This window comes from Arachis hypogaea, chromosome 17 (genome assembly GCF_003086295.3).
Source record: "Arachis hypogaea cultivar Tifrunner chromosome 17, arahy.Tifrunner.gnm2.J5K5, whole genome shotgun sequence".
NCBI classification, from domain to species: domain Eukaryota; kingdom Viridiplantae; phylum Streptophyta; class Magnoliopsida; order Fabales; family Fabaceae; genus Arachis; species Arachis hypogaea.
Window position 1 is genome coordinate 18,916,457 of NC_092052.1, and position 21,758 is coordinate 18,938,214.

Here is a 21,758-nt window from a genome sequence, read left to right on the forward strand (position 1 = left end):
GATAGATGTGATATTGAGATTGAGAATAATATGTGGAGAAAAATGTGGTAAGATTGGTGTAATATGACACAAAGGGTTGATTTTGATGAAAAATGGGAGTTTGGTATTGTTTTGGTTGGATGTGGTTTGAGGATTTTGGAAAATTTGGTAAAGTGTGATTTTTGGTAAAAGTTGGTTTTTGGTGAACTTTATCTGATCATAACTTTTGCCTCAGTTTTTAAAATTAGTTGAAATTTATTGGAGATTAAAGCTTATTGAAAACCCTTCAAATTGATATAAAGTTTATAAAATTTTGGTTTTTGTAGAGGAAGTTATGATCATTCAAAGATTGGTGTAAAAATATGAAATTCTGTTAAGTCAGAGAATTTTATGATTTCTGGTATGTGCGCATGCACAGCCTTGTGCGCACGCACAACCCTGCAAAAATTTTAACCTGTGCGCACGCACAGATCTGTGTGTCCGCACACGCAAGGGAAGGCTCCCTGGTTGCAGCGCTAGCACAGCTTGTGTGCGCGCACACCAATGAGAAATTGCAACATGTGCATGCGCACAGCTCTGTGTGCACGCACACGTTGGGAAGGTCAGTCTGTTGGGGGCGCTAGCACAGCTTGTGTGAGTTAACAGACTTGTGAGTTTTCGTACCTGTGCGTATTCACACCCCTGTGCGTATGCACACTTTTAAAAATCTTCCTGGGTGTGTGCGCGCACACCCCTGTGCGGACGCACACGCCCTGTTTCTCAAATTTTAACTTGTTTTCAACTATTTCACCTTCCCAATAAGATTGTAAGCTTCTATAACACCATTTTGAGACTTTGGAGCTTAATTTTAAGTATGAGAACATGGGAAATAATCTAAGGGTTTTAGTTGATGATTTTTATGAAAAATTAGAAAACGGAGGATTAGGTCTCGGGTGTACTGAGGATGGTATGATGGTATGTGAAGGGTGATTGATATATGAGATGAGAAATGAGGAACTATTGAGTTTGGAACTTAAATGTGAATTTAAAGTGGTTGAGATGAGTCGAGGACTCTGAATGAGATTATGGATCCATGTATACTGAAAATGTTTTTTGAAAAAAACACTAAAGTACTGATTTGTACTGAGATTAAGACACGCTATGCGCCCGGCAGGGACGGTGGTTAATCCCGCCTGTCGAGGTAGCGGCGGCGGTATAAGGACGGTGGTTAATCCCGCTTACGTTGAGATGTGAGGTCTGAGGCAAGAGTATCCCGCTCGCATCCCTTCGGATCAATAGAGCGTGCAGACGCAAAACCCTGGACATTGATCCGAGCACTATATCTCGGGGGTTTCCATTGATGATTTCGAAGGGCGACATCTCCATGGAGATGTGTCGGGTTGGTAGTTGAACCGACAATGTGATATCACAGCCAATAGGACAGGCGTTCATCATATGCATTTTCTATCTGTTTGTATGCTTTGACTACTTGTAATGGTTTGCCTATTTGCTATTTGAATTATCTGCCTTATATGCCAATAATTGTGTTTTACTTGCATTGTAATTAATTGTGATTTCTATTGGGATTGAGGAGGTTCAGAAGGCGGTAGCGATGGGATCGCATGGAGGATAGGTTGGTGAAGGCTGTGGGACAGCAGTGTTTGGTTAGAGTAGAAATCCCCTAAGATAGAGTACCCTGTTCCTTTATGTTAATCTTTATATAATTATGCTTATTTGTTTTAGTATGCCTTAAGATTGAATTCTTGTGATGGATATGAAGTCTAGGATTGCCTTTGGCGTCCCGGGGTCTTATATCCTACATCACTGGGCACTGTTACCATACTAAGAACTCCCGGTTCTCATACCATATTTCTGTTGTGTTTTTCAGATGCAGGTCGCAACCCACCTCGGTGAGTTGCTTGGATGGTGACAGAAGCGAAGGATCATGATATCTTTTTGGAGTCTTTTGTTTATTTTGTTTATACATTTCTCACTTTTGTATTTTGTTTTGCCTAGAGGCATGTATTGATAGAACAAAACTTGTATAAGCTATTTTTACTGTCTGATTCATGTATGGTCTGTATATGGCTAGCCGGCTTAAACTCCACGAGCCGTGGCTAGATTCTTATGATATTTTACTATTATATTTTGATATATCTTAGTTGTATCTTGTGTTGTAAGTTAGAAGCTTCGTTAGTACGTTTGCGCTTTTTAAATCCTGTTTTTGAGTTATATCCTTCATCGGGCTTCTAGATTATATTATTCTTTCTATATATTATATGTATGAGCTTTAGAACTGTCGTAACCTTTTATTAACCTTTGCTTTACGACGCGAGGTAAGGCTTAGGCTAATTAGGGTGTTACAGAGCTTTTTCTTCTCCGACGCCTGAGAAAACCCGCCGTCCTCTGCCTGAGAGCAGAGCTGCTGCTGCTTTTCTTCTTCTTCTTCTTCTTCTTCTTCTTCTTCTTCTTCTTCTTCTCCTCCTCCTCCTCCGCCGAGCCCGCCGCCGCGCCATCCTCTCTCTCGCTCTCTCACTCTATCACATTGTTATTTGTGAATCTGCATGTAAGTTCTTCTTCTTCCACAGATTCATCGTTGCAACGTCTTTATCGATCACCGTCGCTGTGAGCCCGTTGCTAGAGCACGTTGCCATAGTAGCTTCTTGTAAGTTCCTCTCTGTCTCTCTCTGATTATTATATTTAGTTTTCAATTTTTTTGTTCATCTTATTTTAGATTGAAATTTGAAATTTGTTCATCTTATTTTAGATTGAAAATTTGCACAGAGAAACCAATAAAGATGTGAAATATCTCAAAATGATCCATATAAGTGAATCCAACATATGGACTCTTAGGTTTTCGCAAGGCTTTTGTTTTTCTTTTCTCGTTTTTTAGGTTTTGAAATTGATTTCACGTTTTTTTTACTCAAACTTTTCGCAAGTTGAAAAATGAATTACTTTTCTTCTTTATAGACAAAGAAAACTTGTTAAAATGTTTTTTTTTACTCTTCACAAGTTGTAAATGCAAGATTTATAGATTGAAAAGAAAGAATGAGTTTTTCATAAGCTACTAAATGCATATAAAAATATATTTTTCAAAATAAAAAATTGAGTTATTAAAAGGAAAAAAAACTATCATTTAAAACCATAGAATTCACTATAAAATTGTTTATTATCTCAGCATAAGTGATCTCAGAAGTTATTTTAATCTACCAATAAAAAACCACTTAAACTATGATGCTAACATACATATTCCAATGTAAACAAATCCAAAGACTTGATAATTTTCAATGTCCCTCACGGGAATGGATGTGACTTGAAGACAAAGACAATGTGCATTGTATATTCTTCTTCTGCGGACACCATCTCACTAAAATGTCTCAAGAATGTGTTGATAATAAATTACACAAAATCTACCATTCAAGTGTATAAGTGTGACACACTAGCTTCTCTTGAAGATGACGAGTGACAAAGCACAATTTCAAGTTTGAAACCCAGAGACAGAGTTGAGATTGTGATTGTTGTTTATGGGACAGAATTTGTTATGAAGAAGACATCAGTTTATCTCATATATGGTGAGCCAAATAATGAAGAAATGGAGAACAGCCACGTCAGAGGTAAGAATAATGTTGATGATATGAGAATAGTTGAATACATGAGTCATAAAATCATTTATGAGGACTAATATATGTATCTCGTGATGATGATATGGAAGGAGATATGGATGCTACTGATATGATAGAAGATAAGAATGTTATTACTTTTAGGGTATAAAGGGGTATGATTGATATAAAAACAGTTTTATGAGCCTCCATATATTAGTATAATTTTTTTTGCCTTTTATTTTGTTTCTTCGTTTGATTATAGCACTTTTATTTTAATTATACTGCTGTTGTTATATAGGGCTTTTTGATTTCTAACTGGGAAAGACTTGACCGTCTTTGCCATCCTCATGGATCAAATTATCCCTACTGCATTAAATCTGCTGTCAATGCTGAAATTGACATGGTATAGATCTTCAACAAGTGGAATTTTTTACTAGAACTTTTTGAAATTGTTCATTTATTTAAGATTACATATAGGTAATGGTGGGTTTACAATTTGAACCATTCATTGAAGATTTGACCTTTCTTGTTAAATCGGGGAAAGTACCAATAAGCAGAATTGATGATGCTGTTGAGCAAATTTTGAGAGTGAAGTTTGCCGCTGGTCTTTTTGAATTTCCTTTTAGTGACAGATCTTTGCTAGATATGGTTGGATGCAAGGTAAGAAAATAATCTCTTTGACCCTTTCTAAGTTGATTTTTATTTCATGATTCAAATATCAACATCATTGCAGGTAATTGTGTAAACTATTGCTGCTTAACTATGTCTATATTTAAATAAAGTCAAGTGAGAAATAGTTAGAAAATTAGTTCTAACTCTATTTACCCTCATTGTTTAGCAACATAGAGATCTAGCACGCGAAGCAGTTCGAAAGTCCTTGGTTCTGTTGAAAGATGGAAAAGATATTAGCAAACCCTTTCTTCCATTGGATAGGAAAGCAAAGAGAATCCTTGTTGCTGGGACTCATGCCGATGATCTTGGATTTCAGTGTGGAGGTTGGACCAAAACTTGGTATGGATGTAGTGGGAGGATTACCATTGGTAAGCCATTGATTTCGCTGTTTTTCCGACATATTTTGTTTCCTCTGAAATCTGAGAACCTTTGTTGCCTTTTCAACAATACTAAAGTACTACTTTGCTCATTGCTTCATTAACTAACAAATCTAGAAATTCATTTACTCCATCTATTCCCAAGTTTCAACATTAGTTTTCTAGTAGGGATTGTCCTATACTCATACTTATGATAGCATTTAAGATTCATTTATATTCTATCGGTTGCTCATGAAATGCTCTAGAGTGACAGGTAACTATGTATGGTTGGTTATAGGCTTATAGCCCCGCTTTACATGCCCTATATGGTGCAGATTTATGACAAACTTCTCTTGCAGATTTTCTAATTTTGTAGATCTAAATGCCACAAGAACTTCAAAATGAAGAGGAATCCTCAGAAAGTAAAATGGACCAAGGCGTATAGGCGGGTGCATGGAAAGGATATGACTCAGGTAAATGAAACTTTATATTTCCTTTCTTTTGGCCTACGTGTCTGTGTCGTTCATAATTATGGTTTGAAAGAGCCTCATGACTGTCATATATTGCTTTAGGATTCAACCTTTGAGTTTGAGAGAAAGCGAAACAGGCCAGAGAGATATGACAGGAATCTTGCAGAGAACGTCCTCAAGGTCATTCCAAAGATTGAAAAGATCAGAGTCACCAGGGAGGAGAGGCACCATAAGAATAGGTAATTCATCAGTTCCACTTTTACATGTATGAGGAAGCCTTACAATGCCCTCCCATTTTTTTATTTGCTGACATTTTGTCAAATTTTTAATAGAATGAAGGGCAAGAAAGAAAAAGATATAGAAGGAGGCAGCAAAGGAGTTGGAGCAGGGCATCAGTTTGGTCAAAGCTCCTTTGGCCCTTCAGAAGGACCCATTTCTTACATTACCACAAAAGATCAAAGTCTCTGTTTCCCAATGGCAATCAGAGGACAACAATGCGATGGAGGAGTGATGTCAATGCTGCACTCTGTGTGTGTGTGTGTTTCATTTGTTTGATGTTTGTGACTTGGATTCGAAGTGTCGAACAGCTCGATCAACCAATCGATAGAGTTAGTTCACAAGAACCATTGTTTCCTCTTGGTTTCGATCAATCAACCTGTTATCTAATATTATGTAAATTTTATTTCTATATTTAAAAGTTTGTTTGTATTAATTGATTACTATTTTTTAAATAGAAAAAAATAATTAAAAAATATAGCTATTAAAATCGACGGTAGCGTTGTCGCTTTTTATCGGTATCTAAAAATCGACAAAAACGGCGTCGATTTTATATAATAATAATATCGACGGCAATGTTGTCGATTTTATTTAATCAAATATCGACAAAAATGGCGTTGATTTTATATAATAATATCGACGGCAAGGTTGTCGATTTTAGTAAGTAAGTAAAATTTTCAAACTCATATTATAGACAAAAATAATGTCGATTTTATTAAATTATTATCGACGGCCAGGCAAGCCGTCGATTTTATTCGAATTTTGAAAAATCGACAAGCTTAATAGCGACCACCACCGCCGTCCATTTTGCCGTTGATTTTTAATATTATCGACAGCTTAGCCGTCGATTTTAATGATGTTTTTTGTATTGTTTGCTTATAATATATGATATAGCCTGGTTAGTTTTGCTAATATAGCGAATTAGCGATAGCTGAGATATATGCACTTTACAACAGAGGCGCTGCTTTGCAGCGGTTTTTTCCTCTATTGGCGGTTTTAAACCGCCACAAAATCAAATTTTGGCGGTTTAGTGAACCGTCCTGGTTATTGGCGCGGAAAAATCATTTTGCGACGGTTCTAAACCGCCGCAATATATAAATATTAGGATTTAGTCCATTTTTTACCGGCGGTTACAAACCGCCGCAATATTATCACGGTCTTTTAATTTAAGGCTTTTGCGGCGCTTATAAAACCGCCGCTAATTCCGAATCGTATTAAAAAAAATTGAATTTTCCTTTTAAAAAATGCTAATTTTTTGGGTTTAATTTTAAAGATATATTTTTTGCCCTTTTTTGGATTTTTTAATCTTATAAATCTAAATATTTTAAAGCCATTGAATCTAAACTTGTGGTAAAAACAACAAAATTAACTAGAAAACAAAATAATATATTTATAAAAATATCAATATAGTAAATCTCTTGCTAAGAATTGCATAATCAAATTCAAAAAAATGTTTGCATCAAACCAAAATAAGTCCAATCCTAGGATTCTATTTTTTACTCTGTCCTTCCCGAAATTCATCCCTGCAGCGATGTTTGGCGGCAACTCCTCACTCTGTCGTTGAAATAGATATCTCAGAGCACTCTCATCGGCTACCTCTTTTTCTTCTTTGCTGCTGGCCTGCTGCTTTGAACCTAATAGATTACAAGCATTGCAATCTTAAGACTATAAGTAGAAAAATGAAAGGAAGTAAACTCAGGCACACAAATTATGAAATATAACAATGAAGCATTTTATCAAACATCGGTTGAGCAAAAACATTCTTTTAAATCAATATAAGAATAAAAACAAAAGCAACTTGCAACCATTTCACAACAAATTTCAACCCAAAAATTATTTACCAATAATTAGTAGTAGAAGTGTGGCTCGAATATCAAATGTTGTGCGAGGCAGGTTTCCTCTTCCTTTACTTCCAATCGCAACACCAAATGCAATGTCATCAGTAGCTACTCCAGCCAATTGAATTAGTGGCCAATAGAGCAAGGCAGCAGGAACACGTTCGATTAACTGCATTGCACTTGTGAGACTTGAATTTCTACCATTTTGTACATCATCTCCAAAAGACAGAGCCATAGCTGGAGGAACTCTTAAGCACAATTGAAAAAATAGTATGTCACGCATTTAGGAAATAAAATAGAGGGTTGAGCAAAATAGATATGATATGCCAACAAATACTCAAATGGAAGCCATAAACATCAATAAAAATTCTAAGAGGTCATCCAGATAGACAATATTCAGAATACATCATCAATAAAAAAATAATGGAAAAATTATCCATGAAACTAACTAGAGAATAGCATAAAAAAAATGAAGCTCTTGATATTTTCATGTCTTTCCATCACAAAATAGTTCTATGCACACAAAAATGCTAAATAATCATACTAGTTAACTAATTCAATAAATGTTAGGAGCTAAGTTGACTTTAAAATTTACACTAAGAAATATCTCAAATCAAGGGCCTTCTGCCTTCATAATATTTTCATCCTACAAAGACTAAGCATTACACATGTATGTTATTTCATCACAGCCAAGCTCATATATGCAAATTATGGATTTTACATTTTTAAAAAAAAGCTAACATGTCTAGTGAGACAGACATATATGCACAATATATATGTAATAAGAAAAATCAATTCCCACAGGATGGGCAAAAAAATATATCGTTGTTGAATCCATAAAATGCACTTGTAATGACACCAATAACACTAATTTTCCTTTGGCATTAAACTAAACCAAACAAGTAAATAACCACAAATGCCATCAAATATAAAAAATCCAACAAAGTGAAGCTACGAACTTTCATTGGGACATCAAAATTCAAAGTTTTATAGATGGAAGATTGCTACGTAATCCACTGCCTACCCCAATGCTAGTAGCTTGCTGTCCACTTCACAAGCTTTGGACTTTAGAGATTATAAAACTAAATTGGTAGACCTAGATACACATGAATTCCAACAAATAGAGTGAATAAAAATAAAATATAAAACAAAAAAAACATGACTTCATAACTACAACTTAATGCAATAAAAAATTTCTCACATAAGTTATAATAATATAAATCTTTATCACATTCAGTACACCTGAAGCTAAAACCAAAATTGGAGGCTTCTTTAACAAGCTGAAACTTTAACATATATAAAGCTAGAAATCAAACTCAAACAATGGCATTGGCTGCTGGTGGACGAAATTGTGATTACACTTTGATTATGTAAAATTCATTGCTCTTTCTTTCCCTGGCAATGGCGCCAAAAAACATGTTGCCAATACCATGGTTCACAACTTCGCACAACTAACCAGCAAGTGCACTGGGTCGTCCAAGTAATACCTTACGTGAGTAAGGGTCGAATCCCACGGAGATTGTTGGTTTGAAGCAAGCTATAGTCACCTTGTAAATCTCAGTCAAGCAGATATAAAATAGTAATGGGATTTTCAAAATTTAGTAATAAAAGAAGGATAGAAATACTTATGTAATTCATTGGTTAGAATTTCAGATAAGCGTATAGAGATGCTTTCGTTCCTCTGAACCTCTGCTTTCCTGCTATCTTCATCCAATCAATCTTACTCCTTTCTATGGCTGGCTTTATGTAAGGATGTCACCGGTGCCAATGGCTACTTTCGATCTCTCTCGGGAAAATGATCCAAATGCTCTGTCACAGCACGGCTAATTGTCTGGAGGCATCACCTTTGTTGTTGGTTGCATCCTATTCCTCCCTGTGAAAATGGTCCGATGCGCTGTCATTGCATGGCTAATCATCTGGAGGTTCTCGATCATACTGGAATAGGATTTACTATCCTTTTGCGTCTGTCACTACGCCCAGCACTCGCGAGTTTTGAGTTCGTCACAGTCATTCAATCCCAGAGTCCTACTCGGAATACCACGGACAAGGTTTAGACTTTCCGGACTCTCATGAATGCCGCCATCAATCTAGCTTATACCACGAAGATCCCAATATCTCGGACTCGGTCCCCTATATTAGTAATCTAAGAGATACTCGTTCAATCGAAGGTAGAACGAGAGTGGTTGTCAGGCACGCGTTCATAGGGAATAATGATGATTGTCACGTTCATCACATTCAGGTTGAAGTGCGAATGAATATCTTAGAAGTGGAATAAGTTGAATTGAATAGAAAATAGTAATACTTTGCATTAATCTTTGAGGAACAGCAGAGCTCCACACCTTAATCTATGGAGTGTAGAAGCTCTACCGTTTGAAAATACATAAGTGAAAGGTCCAGGCATGGCCGAATGGCCAGCCCCTCTGATCTAAGAACCAGGCGTCCAAAGATGTCTAATACAATAGTAAAAGGTCCTATTTATAATAAACTAGCTACTAGGATTTACATAAGTAAGTAATTGATGCATAAATCCACTTCCGGGGCCCACTTGGTGTGTGCTTGGGCTGATCTTGAATGTTACACGTGCAGAGGTTATTCCTGGAGTTGAACGCCAGTTTTTGTGCCATTTTGGGCGTTGAACTCCACTTTGCAGCTTGTTTCTGGCGCTGGACACCAGAATTGGGTAGAGAGCTGGCGTTAAACGCCAGTTTGCGTCATCTAAACTTGGGCAAAGTATGAACTATTATATATTTCTGGAAAGCTCTGGATGTCTACTTTCCAACGCAATTGGAAGCGCGCTATTTTGAGTTCTGTAGCTCTAGAAAATCCATTTTGAGTGCAGGGAGGTCAGAATCCAACAGCATCAGCAGTCCTTCTTCAACCTCTGAATCTGATTTTTGCTCAAGTCCCTCAATTTCAGCCAGAAAATACCTGAAATCACAAAAAAACACACAAACTAATAGTAAAGTCCAGAAATGTGAATTTAACATAAAAACTAATGAAAACATCCCTAAAAGTAACTAGATTCTACTAAAAACATACTAAAAACAATGTCAAAAAGCGTATAAATTATCCGCTCATCACAACGCCAAACTTAAATTGTTGCTTGTCCCCAAGCAAATGAAAATCAAATAGGATAAAAAGAAGAGAATATACTATAAATTCTAAACTATCAATGAAACATAGCTTCAATCATATGAGCGGGACTTATAACTTTTTGCCTCTTGAATAGTTTTGGCATCTCACTTTATCCATTGAGGTTCAGAATGATTGGCATCTATAGGAACTCAGAGTTCAGATAGTGTTGTTGATTCTCCTAGTTCAGTATGATGATTCTTGAACACAGCTATTTTATGAGTCTTGGCCGTGGCCCTAAGCACTTTGTTTTCCAGTATTACCACCGGATACATAAATGCCACAGACACATAATTGGGTGAACCTTTTCAGATTGTGACTCAACTTTGCTAAAGTCCCCAATTAGAGGTGTCCAGGGTTCTTAAGCACACTCCTTTTTTTTTGCTTTGGACCTTGACTTTAACCGCTCAGTCTCAAGTTTTCACTTGACACCTACACGCCACAAGCACATGGTTAGGGACAGCTTGGTTTAGCTGCTTAGACCAGGATTTTATTCCTTTAGGCCCTCCTATCCACTGATGCTCAAAGCCTTGGGATCCTTTTTATTTACCCTTGCCTTTTGGTTTGAAGGGTTATTGGCTTTTTGCTCTTGCCTTTTGGTTTTAAAAGCTTTGGCTTTTTCTGCTTGCTTTTTCTTTTTCTATTTTTTTCGCCTATTTTTATTTTATTTTTTTTTTCTGCAAGCTTTGTTCTTTGCTGCTTTTTCTTGCTTCAAGAATCATTTTTATGATTTTTCAGATTATCAAATAACATGTCTCCTAGTCATCATTCTTTCAAGAGCCAACATATTTAACATTCTTAAACAACAACTTCAAAAGACATATGCACTGTTCAAGCATACATTCAGAAAATAAGAAGCATTGTCACCACATCAATATAATTAAGCTAAGTTCAAGGATAAATTCGAAACTCATGTACTTCTTGTTCTTTTGAATTAAAACATTTTTCCTTTAAGAGAGGTGATGGATTCATAGGACATTCATAACTTTAAGACATAGTTACTAACTACTAATGATCATGTAATGAAGACACAAACATATATAAGCACATAACATAGAAAACGAAAAACAAAAGAAATAAGAACAAGGAATGAATCCACCTTAGTGATGGTGGCGTTTCCTTCTTGAGGAACCAATGATGTCCTTGAGCTCTTCTATGTCTCTTCCTTGTCTTTGTTGCTCCTCCCTCATTGCTTTTTGATCTTCTCTTATTTCATGAAGGATGATGGAGTGCTCTTGATGTTCCACCCTTAGTTGTCCCATATTGGAACTCAATTCTCCTAGGGAGGTGTTGATTTGCTCCCAATAGTTTTGTGGAGGAAAATGCATTTGAGGCATCTCCGGGATCTCATGGTGATGAGCTTCATACGCCTCTTGAGCTCCATGAATGGGCTCTCTTGCTTGCTCCATCTTTTTCTTAGTGATGGGCTTGTCCTCTTTAATGAGGATATCTCCCTCTATGTCAATCCCAGCCGAATTGCATAGGTGGCAAATGAGGTGAGGAAAGGCTAACCTTGCCATAGTGGAGGACTTGTCAGCCACCTTGTAGAGTTCTTGAGGTATAACCTCGTGAACTTCCACCTCTTCTCCAATCATGATGCTATGGATCATGATGGCCCGGTCTATAGTAACTTCAGACCGGTTGCTAGTGGGAATGATTGAGCATTGAATGAACTCCAACCATCCTCTAACTACAGGCTTAAGGTCCAGTCTTCTTAGTTGAACCGGTTTGCCTTTTGAGTCAATCTTCCATTGAGCTCCTTCTACACATATGTCCATGAGGACTTGGTCCAACCTTTGATCAAAGTTGACTCTCCTTGTGTAGGGGCGTGCGTTCTCTTCCATGTTTGGCAAGTTGAACGCCAACCTCACATTTTCCGGACTAAAATCTAAGTATTTCCCCCGAACCATGGTGAGATAATTCTTTGGGTTCGGGTTCTTACTTTGATCATGGTTCCTAGTGATCCATGCATTAGCATAGAACTCTTGAACCATTAGGATGCCGGCTTGTTGGATGGGGTTTGTTAGAACTTCCCAACCTCTTCTTTGAATTTCATGTCGGATCTCCAGATACTCATTTCTCTTGAGTTTAAAAGGGACCTCGGGGATCACCTTCTTCTTGGTCACAACATTATAGAAGTGGTCTTGATGGGCTTTGGAGATGAATCTTTCCATCTCCCATGACTCGGAGGTGGAAGCTTTTGTCTTCCCTTTCCCTTTTCTAGAGGATTCTCCGGTCTTAGGTGCCATCAATGGTAATGGAAAAACAAAACGCTTATGCTTTTACCACACCAAACTTAGAATTTTGCTTGCCCTCGAGCAAGAGAAGAAAGAATAGATGAAGAAGAAGAAGAAAATATGGAGAGGAGGGTGGAGGTGTGTTTCGGCCAAGAAGAGAAGAGAGGGTTATGTTGTGTGAAAATGAGGAAGAATGGAGGGCTATATATAAGGAAGGGAGGGGTGAAGGTTCGGCCATTTAGGGTGGGTTTGGGTGGGAAATTGATTTTGAATTTTGAAGGTAGGTGGAGTTTATGAGGTAGGTTTATGGGGAAGAGTGGATGGATGTGAGTGGTGAGGAGGTGATGGGGAAGAGAGATTGAGGTGATTGGTGAAGTGTTTTGGGGAAGAGTGTTTATGGGATTTTGTGAAAGAGAGTGGTGAGGGGTGAGAAGAAGTGAGTGGAGGTAGGTGGGGATCTTGTGGGGTCCACAGATCCTGAGGTGTTCAAGGATTTACAACCTTGCACCAAATTAGGCATGTAAAATGCCCTTGCACACAACTCTGGGCGTTCAGCGCTAGGTTGGTGCCCATTTTGGGCGTTCAACGCCCATTTGTTGCCCATTTCTGGCGTTGAATGCCAGAACCATGCTTGTTCTGAGCGTTCAGCGCCAGCTCCTCTCCAGGGTGCAATTCTGGCGTTCAGCGCCCAGATGCTGCCCATTTTGGGCGTTCAGCGCCCAGATACTGCCCATTTTGGGCGTTCAGCGCCAGAACCATGCTCTGTTCTGGCGTTGAATGCCAGGCAGATGCTTCCTCCAGGGTGTGATTTTTCTTCTGTTGTTTTTTATTCTGTTTTCAATTTTTATATTTATTTTATGACTCCTCATGATCATGAATCTATAAAGACATATAACTAAGAAAAATATAGTTAGATAAATAAAAATTGGGTTGCCTCCCAACAAGCGCTTCTTTAATGTCAATAGCTTGACAGTGGGCTCTCATGGAGCCTCACAGATGTTCAGAGCATTGTTGAGACTCCCCCAACACCAAACTTAGAGTTTGGATATGGGAGTTCAACACCAAACTTAGAGTTTGGTTGTGGCCTCCCAACACCAAACTTAGAGTCTGACTGTGGGGCCTTTGGTTGACTCTGCTTTGAGAGAAGCTTTTTCTGCTTCCTCTCCATGGATGCAGAGGGAGATCCTTGAGTTGTAAACACAAGGTTGTCCTTATTTAATTGAAGGATCAATTCTCCTCTGTCCACATCAATCACAGCTCTTGCTGTGGCTAGGAAAGGTCTTCCTAGGATGATGGATTCATCCTCTTCCTTTCCAGTATCCAGGACTATGAAATCAGCAGGGATGTAAAGGCCTTCAACCTTTACTCACACGTCCTCTACTTGTCCATAAGCCTGTTTTCTTGAATTATCTGCCATCTCTAATGAGATTTTGGCAGCTTGCACCCCATAGATTCCCAGTTTCTCTATTACAGAGAGGGGCATGAGGTTTATCCCTGAACCAAGGTCACACAGAGCCTTAAAGATCATGGTGCCTATGGTACAAGGTATTATGAACTTTCCAGGATCCTGTCTCTTCTGAGGCAATGTCAGTTGATCCAGATCACTTAGTTCATTGGTGAACAAGGGAGGTTCATCTTCCCAAGTATCAATGCCAAATAATTTGGCATTCAGCTTCATGATTGCACCAAGAAACTTGGCAGTTTGCTCTTCAGTAATATCCTCATTCTCTTCAGAAGAGGAATACTCATCAGAGCTCATGAATGGCATAAGGAGGTTCAATGGAATCTCTATGGTCTCTAGATGAGTCTCAGATTCCTTTGGTTCCTCAGAGAGAAACTCCTTATTGATCACTGGGAGTCCCAGGAGGTCTTCCTCCTTGGGATTCACGTCCTCCTCTCCCTCATTGGGTTCGGCCATTTTGGTTATGTCAATGGCCTTGCACTCTCCTTTTGAATTTTCTTCTGTATTGCTTGGGAGAGTACTAGGAGAGATTTCAGTGATCCTTTTACTCAGCTGGCCCACTTGTGCTTCCAAATTTTTAATGGAAGACATTGTTTCATTCATGAAACTTATAGTGGCCTTAGATAGATCAGAGACTAAGTTTGCTAAATTAGAAGTATTTTGTTCAGAGTTCTCTGTCTGTTGCTGAGTGGATAATGGAAAAGGTTTATTATTGTTAAACCTGTTTTTTCCACCATTATTAAAGCCTTGTTGAGGCCTTTGATCCTTCCATGAGAGATTTGGATGATTTCTCCATGATGGATTATAGGTGTTTCCATAAGGTTCACCTAAGTAATTCACCTCTGCTATTGCAGGATTTTCAGGATCATAAGCTTCTTCTTCATAAGAAGCCTCTTGAGTACTGTTGGATGCAGCTTGCACTCCATTCAGACTATGAGAAATCATATTGACTTGCTGAGTCAATATTTTGTTCTGAGCCAATATGGCATTCAAAGTATCAACTTCAAGAACTCCCTTCTTCATAGGAGTCCCATTATTCATAGGATTCCTTTCAGAAGTTTACATGAACTGGTTATTTACAACCATGTCAATGAGTTCTTGAGCTTCTGCAGGCGTTTTCTTTAGGTGAATGGATCCACCTGCAGAAGTATCCAATGACATCTTTGATAGCTCAGATAAACCATCATAGAATATATCCAGGATGGTCCATTCTGAAAGCATGTCAGAAGGACACTTTTTGGTCAACTGTTTGTATCTTTCCCAAGCTTCATAGAGGGATTCACCTTCTTTCTGTCTGAAGGTTTGAACATCCACTCTAAGCTTGCTCAGCTTTTGAGGAGGAAAGAACTTGGCTAAGAAAGCCGTGACCAGCTTATCCCAAGAGTTCAGGCTGTCTTTGGGTTGAGAGTCCAACCACACTCTAGCTCTGTCTCTTACAGCAAAAGGGAAAAGCATGAGCCTGTAGACTTTAGGATCTACTCCATTAGTCTTAACAGTATCACATATCTGCAAGAATTCAGTTAAGAACTGAAAAGGATCTTCAGATGGAAGTCCATGAAACTTGCAGTTCTGCTGCATCAGAGAAACTAGCTGAGGTTTTAGCTCAAAGTTGTTTGCTCCAATGGCAGGAATGGAGATGCTTCTTCCATGTAAATTGGAATTAGGTGCAGTAAAGTCACCAAGCATTCTCCTTGCATTATTGTTGTTGGGTTCAGCTGCCATCTCCTTTACTTGTTCAAAATTTTCAATAAGGTTGTCTCTGGATTGTTGTAATTTAGCTTCTCTTAGTTTCCTCTTCAGAGTCCTTTCAGGTTCTGGGTCAGCTTCAACAAGAATGCCTTTTTCTTTGTCCCTGCTCATAAGAAAGAGAAGAGAAAAAGAAAAGAAGAGGAATCTTCTATGTCACAGTAAAGAGGTTCCTTATTGTTAGTAGAAGAAGAGAAGAAGAAGAAAAAATTCGAACACAGATAGAAGAAGGGGGTTCGAATTTGGTGAGTGATGTGAGGAAGGGGTGTTAGTAGATGAATAAATAAATAGAATAAGATGAGAGAGGGAGAGGATTTTCGAAAATAATTTTTGAAAAAGAGTTAGTAATTTTCGAAAATAGTTTTTTTTTTTTTTGAAAAATGTTAGTAATTTTCGAAAATTAAGATTTTAAAAATTGAAATAATTAGTTAATAAAAAAGAAATTTTGAAAAAGAGGGAAGATATTTTCAAAAATTAGAGAGAGAGAGTTAGTTAGGTGGTTTTGAAAAAGATAAGAAACAAACAAAAAGTTAGTTAGTTAGTTGAAACAAATTTTGAAAAGATAAGAAGTTAGGAAGTTAGAAAAGATATTTTGAAATCAAATTTTTGAAAAAGATAAGATGAGAAGATATTTTTGAAAAGATATGATAAAAATTAGTTTTTTTTTTTTGAAGAAAAATTTGATTTTTAAAATCACAATTAATGACTTGATTCACAAGAAATCATAAGATATGATTCTAGAACTTAAAGTTTGAATCTTTCTTAACAAGTAAGTAACAAACTTGAAATTTTTGAATCAAAACATTAATTGTTATTGTTATTTTTGAAAATTTGATATAAAAATAAGAAAAAGATTTTTGAAAATATTTTTTTTATAATTTTCGAAAATAACTAAGAAAAATGAAAAAGATTTGATTTTTGAAAAAGATTTTGAAAAAGATAAGATTTTTAAATTGAAAATTTGATTTGACTCATAAAAACAACTAGATTTTTTAAAAATTTTTGAAAAAGTCAAATCTAATTTTCGAAATTTTGAGAGAGAAAAAGGGAAAGATATTTTTTTTTTGAATTTTAAATGAAGAGAGAGAAAAACAAGAAAAATGATGCAATGCATGAAAGTTATGGATCAAAACGATGAATGCATGCAAGAATGCTATGAATGTCAAGATGAACACCAAGAACACTATGAAGATCAAGATGAACATCAAGAACTTATTTTTGAAAAATTTTAATGCAAAGGAAACATGCAAGACACCAAACTTAGAATTCTTTAATGCTTAGACACTAAGAATTCAAGAATGCATATGAAAAACAAGAAAAGACACAAAACATGCAAATGCAAAGATCAAATAAGAAGACTTACCAAGAACAACTTGAAGATCATGAAGAACACTATGAATGCATGATTTTTTTGAAAAATGCAAGATGCACATGCAATTGACACCAAACTTATAACATGACTCAAGACTCAAACAAGAACACAAAAAAAATATTTTTGATTTTTATGATTTTCTAATTTTTTTTTTGTATTTTTTTCGAAAATTATTTGAAAAACAAAAATAAGGATTTCAAAATCTTTAATATGAATTCCAGGGATCTTATGCTCTTTAGTCTAAAGCTCCAATCAAAGGGTCAGACATGGCTTAATAGCCATTCAAGCTTTAGAATAGATTTACATCCATTAAGGTGATTAGTCGAAGACCAATCCCAAAGGAGTTTGGGTATGGCTTTTCAGCCAGATAGGATTCAACATGTTACCATGAAACTCTAGAATTCATTCTTGAAAGTTTTGAAGCCATAGAATAATTTATTTTTGAAAACATTTTTATTTTAAAAAAATTTTTTTTTGAAAACAAAGGAGAAAATTTTGAAAGATTTTTGAAATTTTTTTGAAAAGAAAACAAAAAGAAAATTTACCTAATCTGAGCAATAAGATGAACCGTTAGTTGTCCAAACTCGAACAATCCCCGGCAACGGCGCCAAAAACTTTGTGGACGAAATTGTGATTACACTTTGATTATGTAAAATTCATTGCTCTTTCTTTCCCTGGCAATGGTGCCAAAAAAACATGATGCCAATACCATGGTTCACAACTTCGCACAACTAACCAGCAAGTGCACTGGGTCGTCCAAGTAATACCTTACGTGAGTAAGGGTCGAATCCCACGGAGATTGTTGGTATGAAGCAAGCTATAGTCACCTTGTAAATCTCAGTCAGGCAGATATAAAATAGTAATGGGGTTTTCGAAATTTAGTAATAAAAGAAGGATAGAAATACTTATGTAATTCATTGGTTAGAATTTCAGATAAGCGTATAGAGATGCTTTCGTTCCTCTGAACCTCTGCTTTCCTGCTATCTTCATCCAATCAATCTTACTCCTTTCTATGGCTGGCTTTATGTAAGGATGTCACCGGTGCCAATGGCTACTTTCGATCTCTCTCGGGAAAATGATCCAAATATTCTGTCACAGCACGGCTAATCGTCTGGAGGCATCACCTTTGTCGTTGGTTGCATCCTATTCCTCCCTGTGAAAATGATCCGATGCGCTGTCATTGCATGGCTAATCATCTGGAGGTTCTCGATCATACTGGAATAGGATTTACTATCCTTTTGTGTCTGTCACTACGCCCAGCACTCGCGAGTTTTGAGTTCGTCACAGTCATTCAATCCCAGAGTCCTACTCGGAATACCACGGACAAGGTTTAGACTTTCCGGACTCTCATGAATGCCGCCATCAATCTAGCTTATACCACGAAGATCCTAATATCTCGGACTCGGTCCCCTATATTAGTAATCTAAGAGATACTCGTTCAATCGAAGGTAGAACGGGAGTGGTTGTCAGGCACGCATTCATAGGGAATGATGATGATTGTCACGTTCATCACATTCAGGTTGAAGTGCGAATGAATATCTTAGAAGTGGAATAAGTTGAATTGAATAGAAAACAGTAGTACTTTGCATTAATCTTTGAGGAACAGCAGAGCTCCACACCTTAATCTATGGAGTGTAGAAGCTCTACCGTTTGAAAATACATAAGTGAAAGGTCCAGGCATGGCCGAATGGCCAGCCCCTCTGATCTAAGAACCAGGCATCCAAAGATGTCTAATACAATAGTAAAAGGTCCTATTTATAATAAACTAGCTACTAGGGTTTACAGAAGTAAGTAATTGATGCATAAATCCACTTCCGGGGCCCACTTGGTGTGTGCTTGGGCTGAGCTTGAATGTTACACGTGCAGAGGTTATTCCTGGAGTTGAATGCCAGTTTTTGTGCCATTTTGGACGTTGAACTCCACTTTGTAGCTTGTTTCTGGCGCTGGACGCCAGAATTGGGCAGAGAGCTGGCGTTGAACGCCAGTTTGCGTCATCTAAACTTGGAAAAAGTATGGACTATTATATATTTCTGGAAAGCTCTGGATGTCTACTTTCCAACGCAATTGGAAGCGTACCATTTTGAGTTCTGTAGCTCCAAAAAATCTATTTTGAGTGCAGGGAGGTCAGAATCTAACAGCATCAGCAGTCCTTCTTCAACCTCTGAATCTGATTTTTGCTCAAGTCCCTCAATTTCAGCCAGAAAATACCTGAAATCACAGAAAAATACACAAACTCATAGTAAAGTCCAGAAATGTGAATTTAACATAAAAACTAATGAAAACATCCCTAAAAGTAACTAGATTCTACTAAAAATATACTAAAAATAATGTCAAAAAGCGTATAAATTATCCGCTCATCAGCTGCCGCTTATGTGGATGAATAGATGGTCTATTTGGCAACAGAGAAGACGAAGACTGATATATGTTCTATTTAATAGTATTATATATGTCAGACATAAATATACACAAAATTAAACACCTGAATATTTACCTTCACCTCATCATCAAGTATTTTTTGCGATGACCACTTGCCCATACTTGTTATAAACCCAAATCCAAATTTGTCCCTGTACCTTCAGCCCTATTGATGCAACTCCTAAGATTTCAACAGAACCAATGAAATTACTTTCGGATCTCTTCCAAAAATATGAAACACGTATCGAAATTTGTTTATATAATTGTAGAGAACCTTTTTACTTTTTAAATTTTTTATATACAAGGTTAAGACAGCACTACTATTCGCCTTTGTTTTGTAGGAGATTTTTTTGTTATTGTGACTTCATGTGCAAGTTCCACAGCTACAGCCATTGTTTTACCTTATAGTTTTGCAATTCAGAGGAATAAGTCAGCAATAATAAAAATTGCATGCAACCGCCTATCATTCAAGAAATTCATATCAAAGCATACAAAGAAAGAATGGCCCACAACTTATAGTTCAATATGATGCATGTGTAGTTTCCAATGATCATGATAAGGATATGTTCTTCTGGGAAGTAGAAATGGGGTGAAATTTTTACAACAAATTCTATGAGTAAAATTACACATGGACCACATCCATTGAAAATTTCCATCCCATCCTAGATAGCTAGGTATATCATCATTGATCGGGATACTTTTAATCATGTAAATCAATAACTATTTAAAGAATTAAAAAATGTAAAAGGATAAAAGATGCTATAACTTCAAAGTTTAAGATGAATCATATAGTTACTTACTTCTTTTGATCAATAGAATAAATCAAATGGAGATTAACAGGAAAAGGGACATCTAAAAGGAAATAGGATTCAAACTGAAGAAAGAGAGATATGCAAGCACGTAGCATTCTTTTTTACCCAAAAAAAGGCTCTTTTTTCACCTGTCTAATATAATGTTCCAACTAATCTAGGTCGAGATAAGTCTAACAAAATTCATCTAATGCTATTTTGATTCAAATAAATCCATTAAGATAATAACATAATAAAGAAAAGGGGGATCTTTATTTACTTGAGGTGATGAAGATCGGAGAGGGTGTAATGGAGCTTGATGCAGCCAAACTCAGAGGCGGGCATGGTGAGGTAGATGCAGAAGGCTGGTGGCGAAGAGGAAGAATACGGCAACGGCGGCCAGCAAATTGGCATCTGTTGAGAGGGAACTTCTCCGATTTCGGCTTCTTGGCGGCGGGGGAGTCGTCCTCGCCATTGTTCTCGAGGTCCCTGAGGAGCAACTTACCAGTATCGACCGTCGTGATGCTCCGTGATGCTGGCATCATCGTCGGCAAAAGGTGGGTCCAATCACGGCGCTGGCATTCAGGGGTCTATGGAATGGAATTTGAGTAATTACTTGAAAATAAAATTAGGGGAATTGGGAACCCTAAAGATAGGATCTTTGAGCTACAATTTCAATTTGAATTCGAATGCGAAAGCGTGTGGTGTTGTGTTGTGATGTGAGATAGAAGGATTTGTGAGAGAGACGAGAACATGAACAGGATACTCGTGTCGCTACCGCAAATCCGAACCGCGCACAATGCTACGTGGATGAGATAGCTAACAGATTTGGCAGAGCAGAAGAGGGAGCAGAAGAAGCAGAGGAGCTAGCACAATATAGAAACTTTTGAGAGGTGCAGAGATGGTGATGAAAGTTGGAGAGAAGAGAACTGTGTTGTAACTAGTGAGAGTAAAAAAAATCAGAATGAGAATTGAGATAGAGATCTGAGAAAAAGAAACATCTAATAAAACCCTGAAAAAAAAGCAAATAGCAGCTTCTCTTAAATCTGTCATAAAAATCGCTGCTAAATTGCAGATAGCAGGTATTTTTAAAACCGATTCTAATAAAGCATTGCTATCTGCCGTGTGTCTTGTAGTATTGCAATTTTTCCGTGCATCAGAATGACATAAACCCTCCTATTTGATTGAAGTACGATGCACATGCCTGACTTTCATTGATAGATAGTCAATCACAATTCACAAGTGTTGTGCCAGAAAAGGACTTAGAAGAGGAGTCACGTTTCTTTGTTTCTAGTTTTCCTTTTTTTGGATAATATTAAACCATCTTTTGTGGACAACGGGGAATGAGGAGTATATATATATAACACCATATATTAAGGGATTGTTTTATCTTTTTTATCCTAATAATAAGATTGCGATGTATCTGGTTTAAAT

General features: G+C 37.2%; 1 protein-coding gene, 1 long non-coding RNA gene and 1 other non-coding gene across 4 annotated transcripts; 2 read left to right on the forward strand and 1 right to left on the reverse strand.

Moving 5' to 3' along the window:
- The first annotated feature begins 3,237 nt into the window (after window positions 1-3,237).
- On the forward strand, window positions 3,238-5,770 carry LOC112762946 (uncharacterized). 2 transcript variants are annotated; one of them, XM_072222576.1, is made up of 7 exons: window positions 3,238-3,572; window positions 3,859-3,963; window positions 4,038-4,220; window positions 4,399-4,600; window positions 4,948-5,061; window positions 5,161-5,297; window positions 5,391-5,770. In XM_072222576.1, exons 1-5 carry the CDS (start codon window positions 3,528-3,530, stop codon window positions 4,962-4,964), a joined length of 552 nt encoding a protein of 183 aa, XP_072078677.1. In that variant the 5' UTR covers window positions 3,238-3,527; the 3' UTR covers window positions 4,965-5,061; window positions 5,161-5,297; window positions 5,391-5,770. The 2 variants fall into 2 exon arrangements, with proteins under 2 accessions (XP_072078677.1, XP_072078678.1); XM_072222577.1 differs by lacking the exon at window positions 3,859-3,963 and having other exon boundaries at window positions 3,286-3,572.
- Window positions 5,771-15,218: 9,448 nt separating this feature from the next.
- LOC112767928 (small nucleolar RNA R71) lies at window positions 15,219-15,326 on the forward strand. The gene has a single exon (XR_003185368.1). It is a non-coding gene; the product is annotated as a small nucleolar RNA R71 (small nucleolar RNA).
- Window positions 15,327-18,682: 3,356 nt separating this feature from the next.
- LOC112765990 (uncharacterized) lies at window positions 18,683-21,655 on the reverse strand. Its single transcript, XR_011875039.1, has 3 exons — window positions 20,605-21,655; window positions 19,613-19,717; window positions 18,683-19,329 (listed from the first exon to the last, which is right to left on the reverse strand). It is a non-coding gene; the product is annotated as an uncharacterized lncRNA (long non-coding RNA).
- Between the last annotated feature and the right edge of the window lie 103 nt (window positions 21,656-21,758).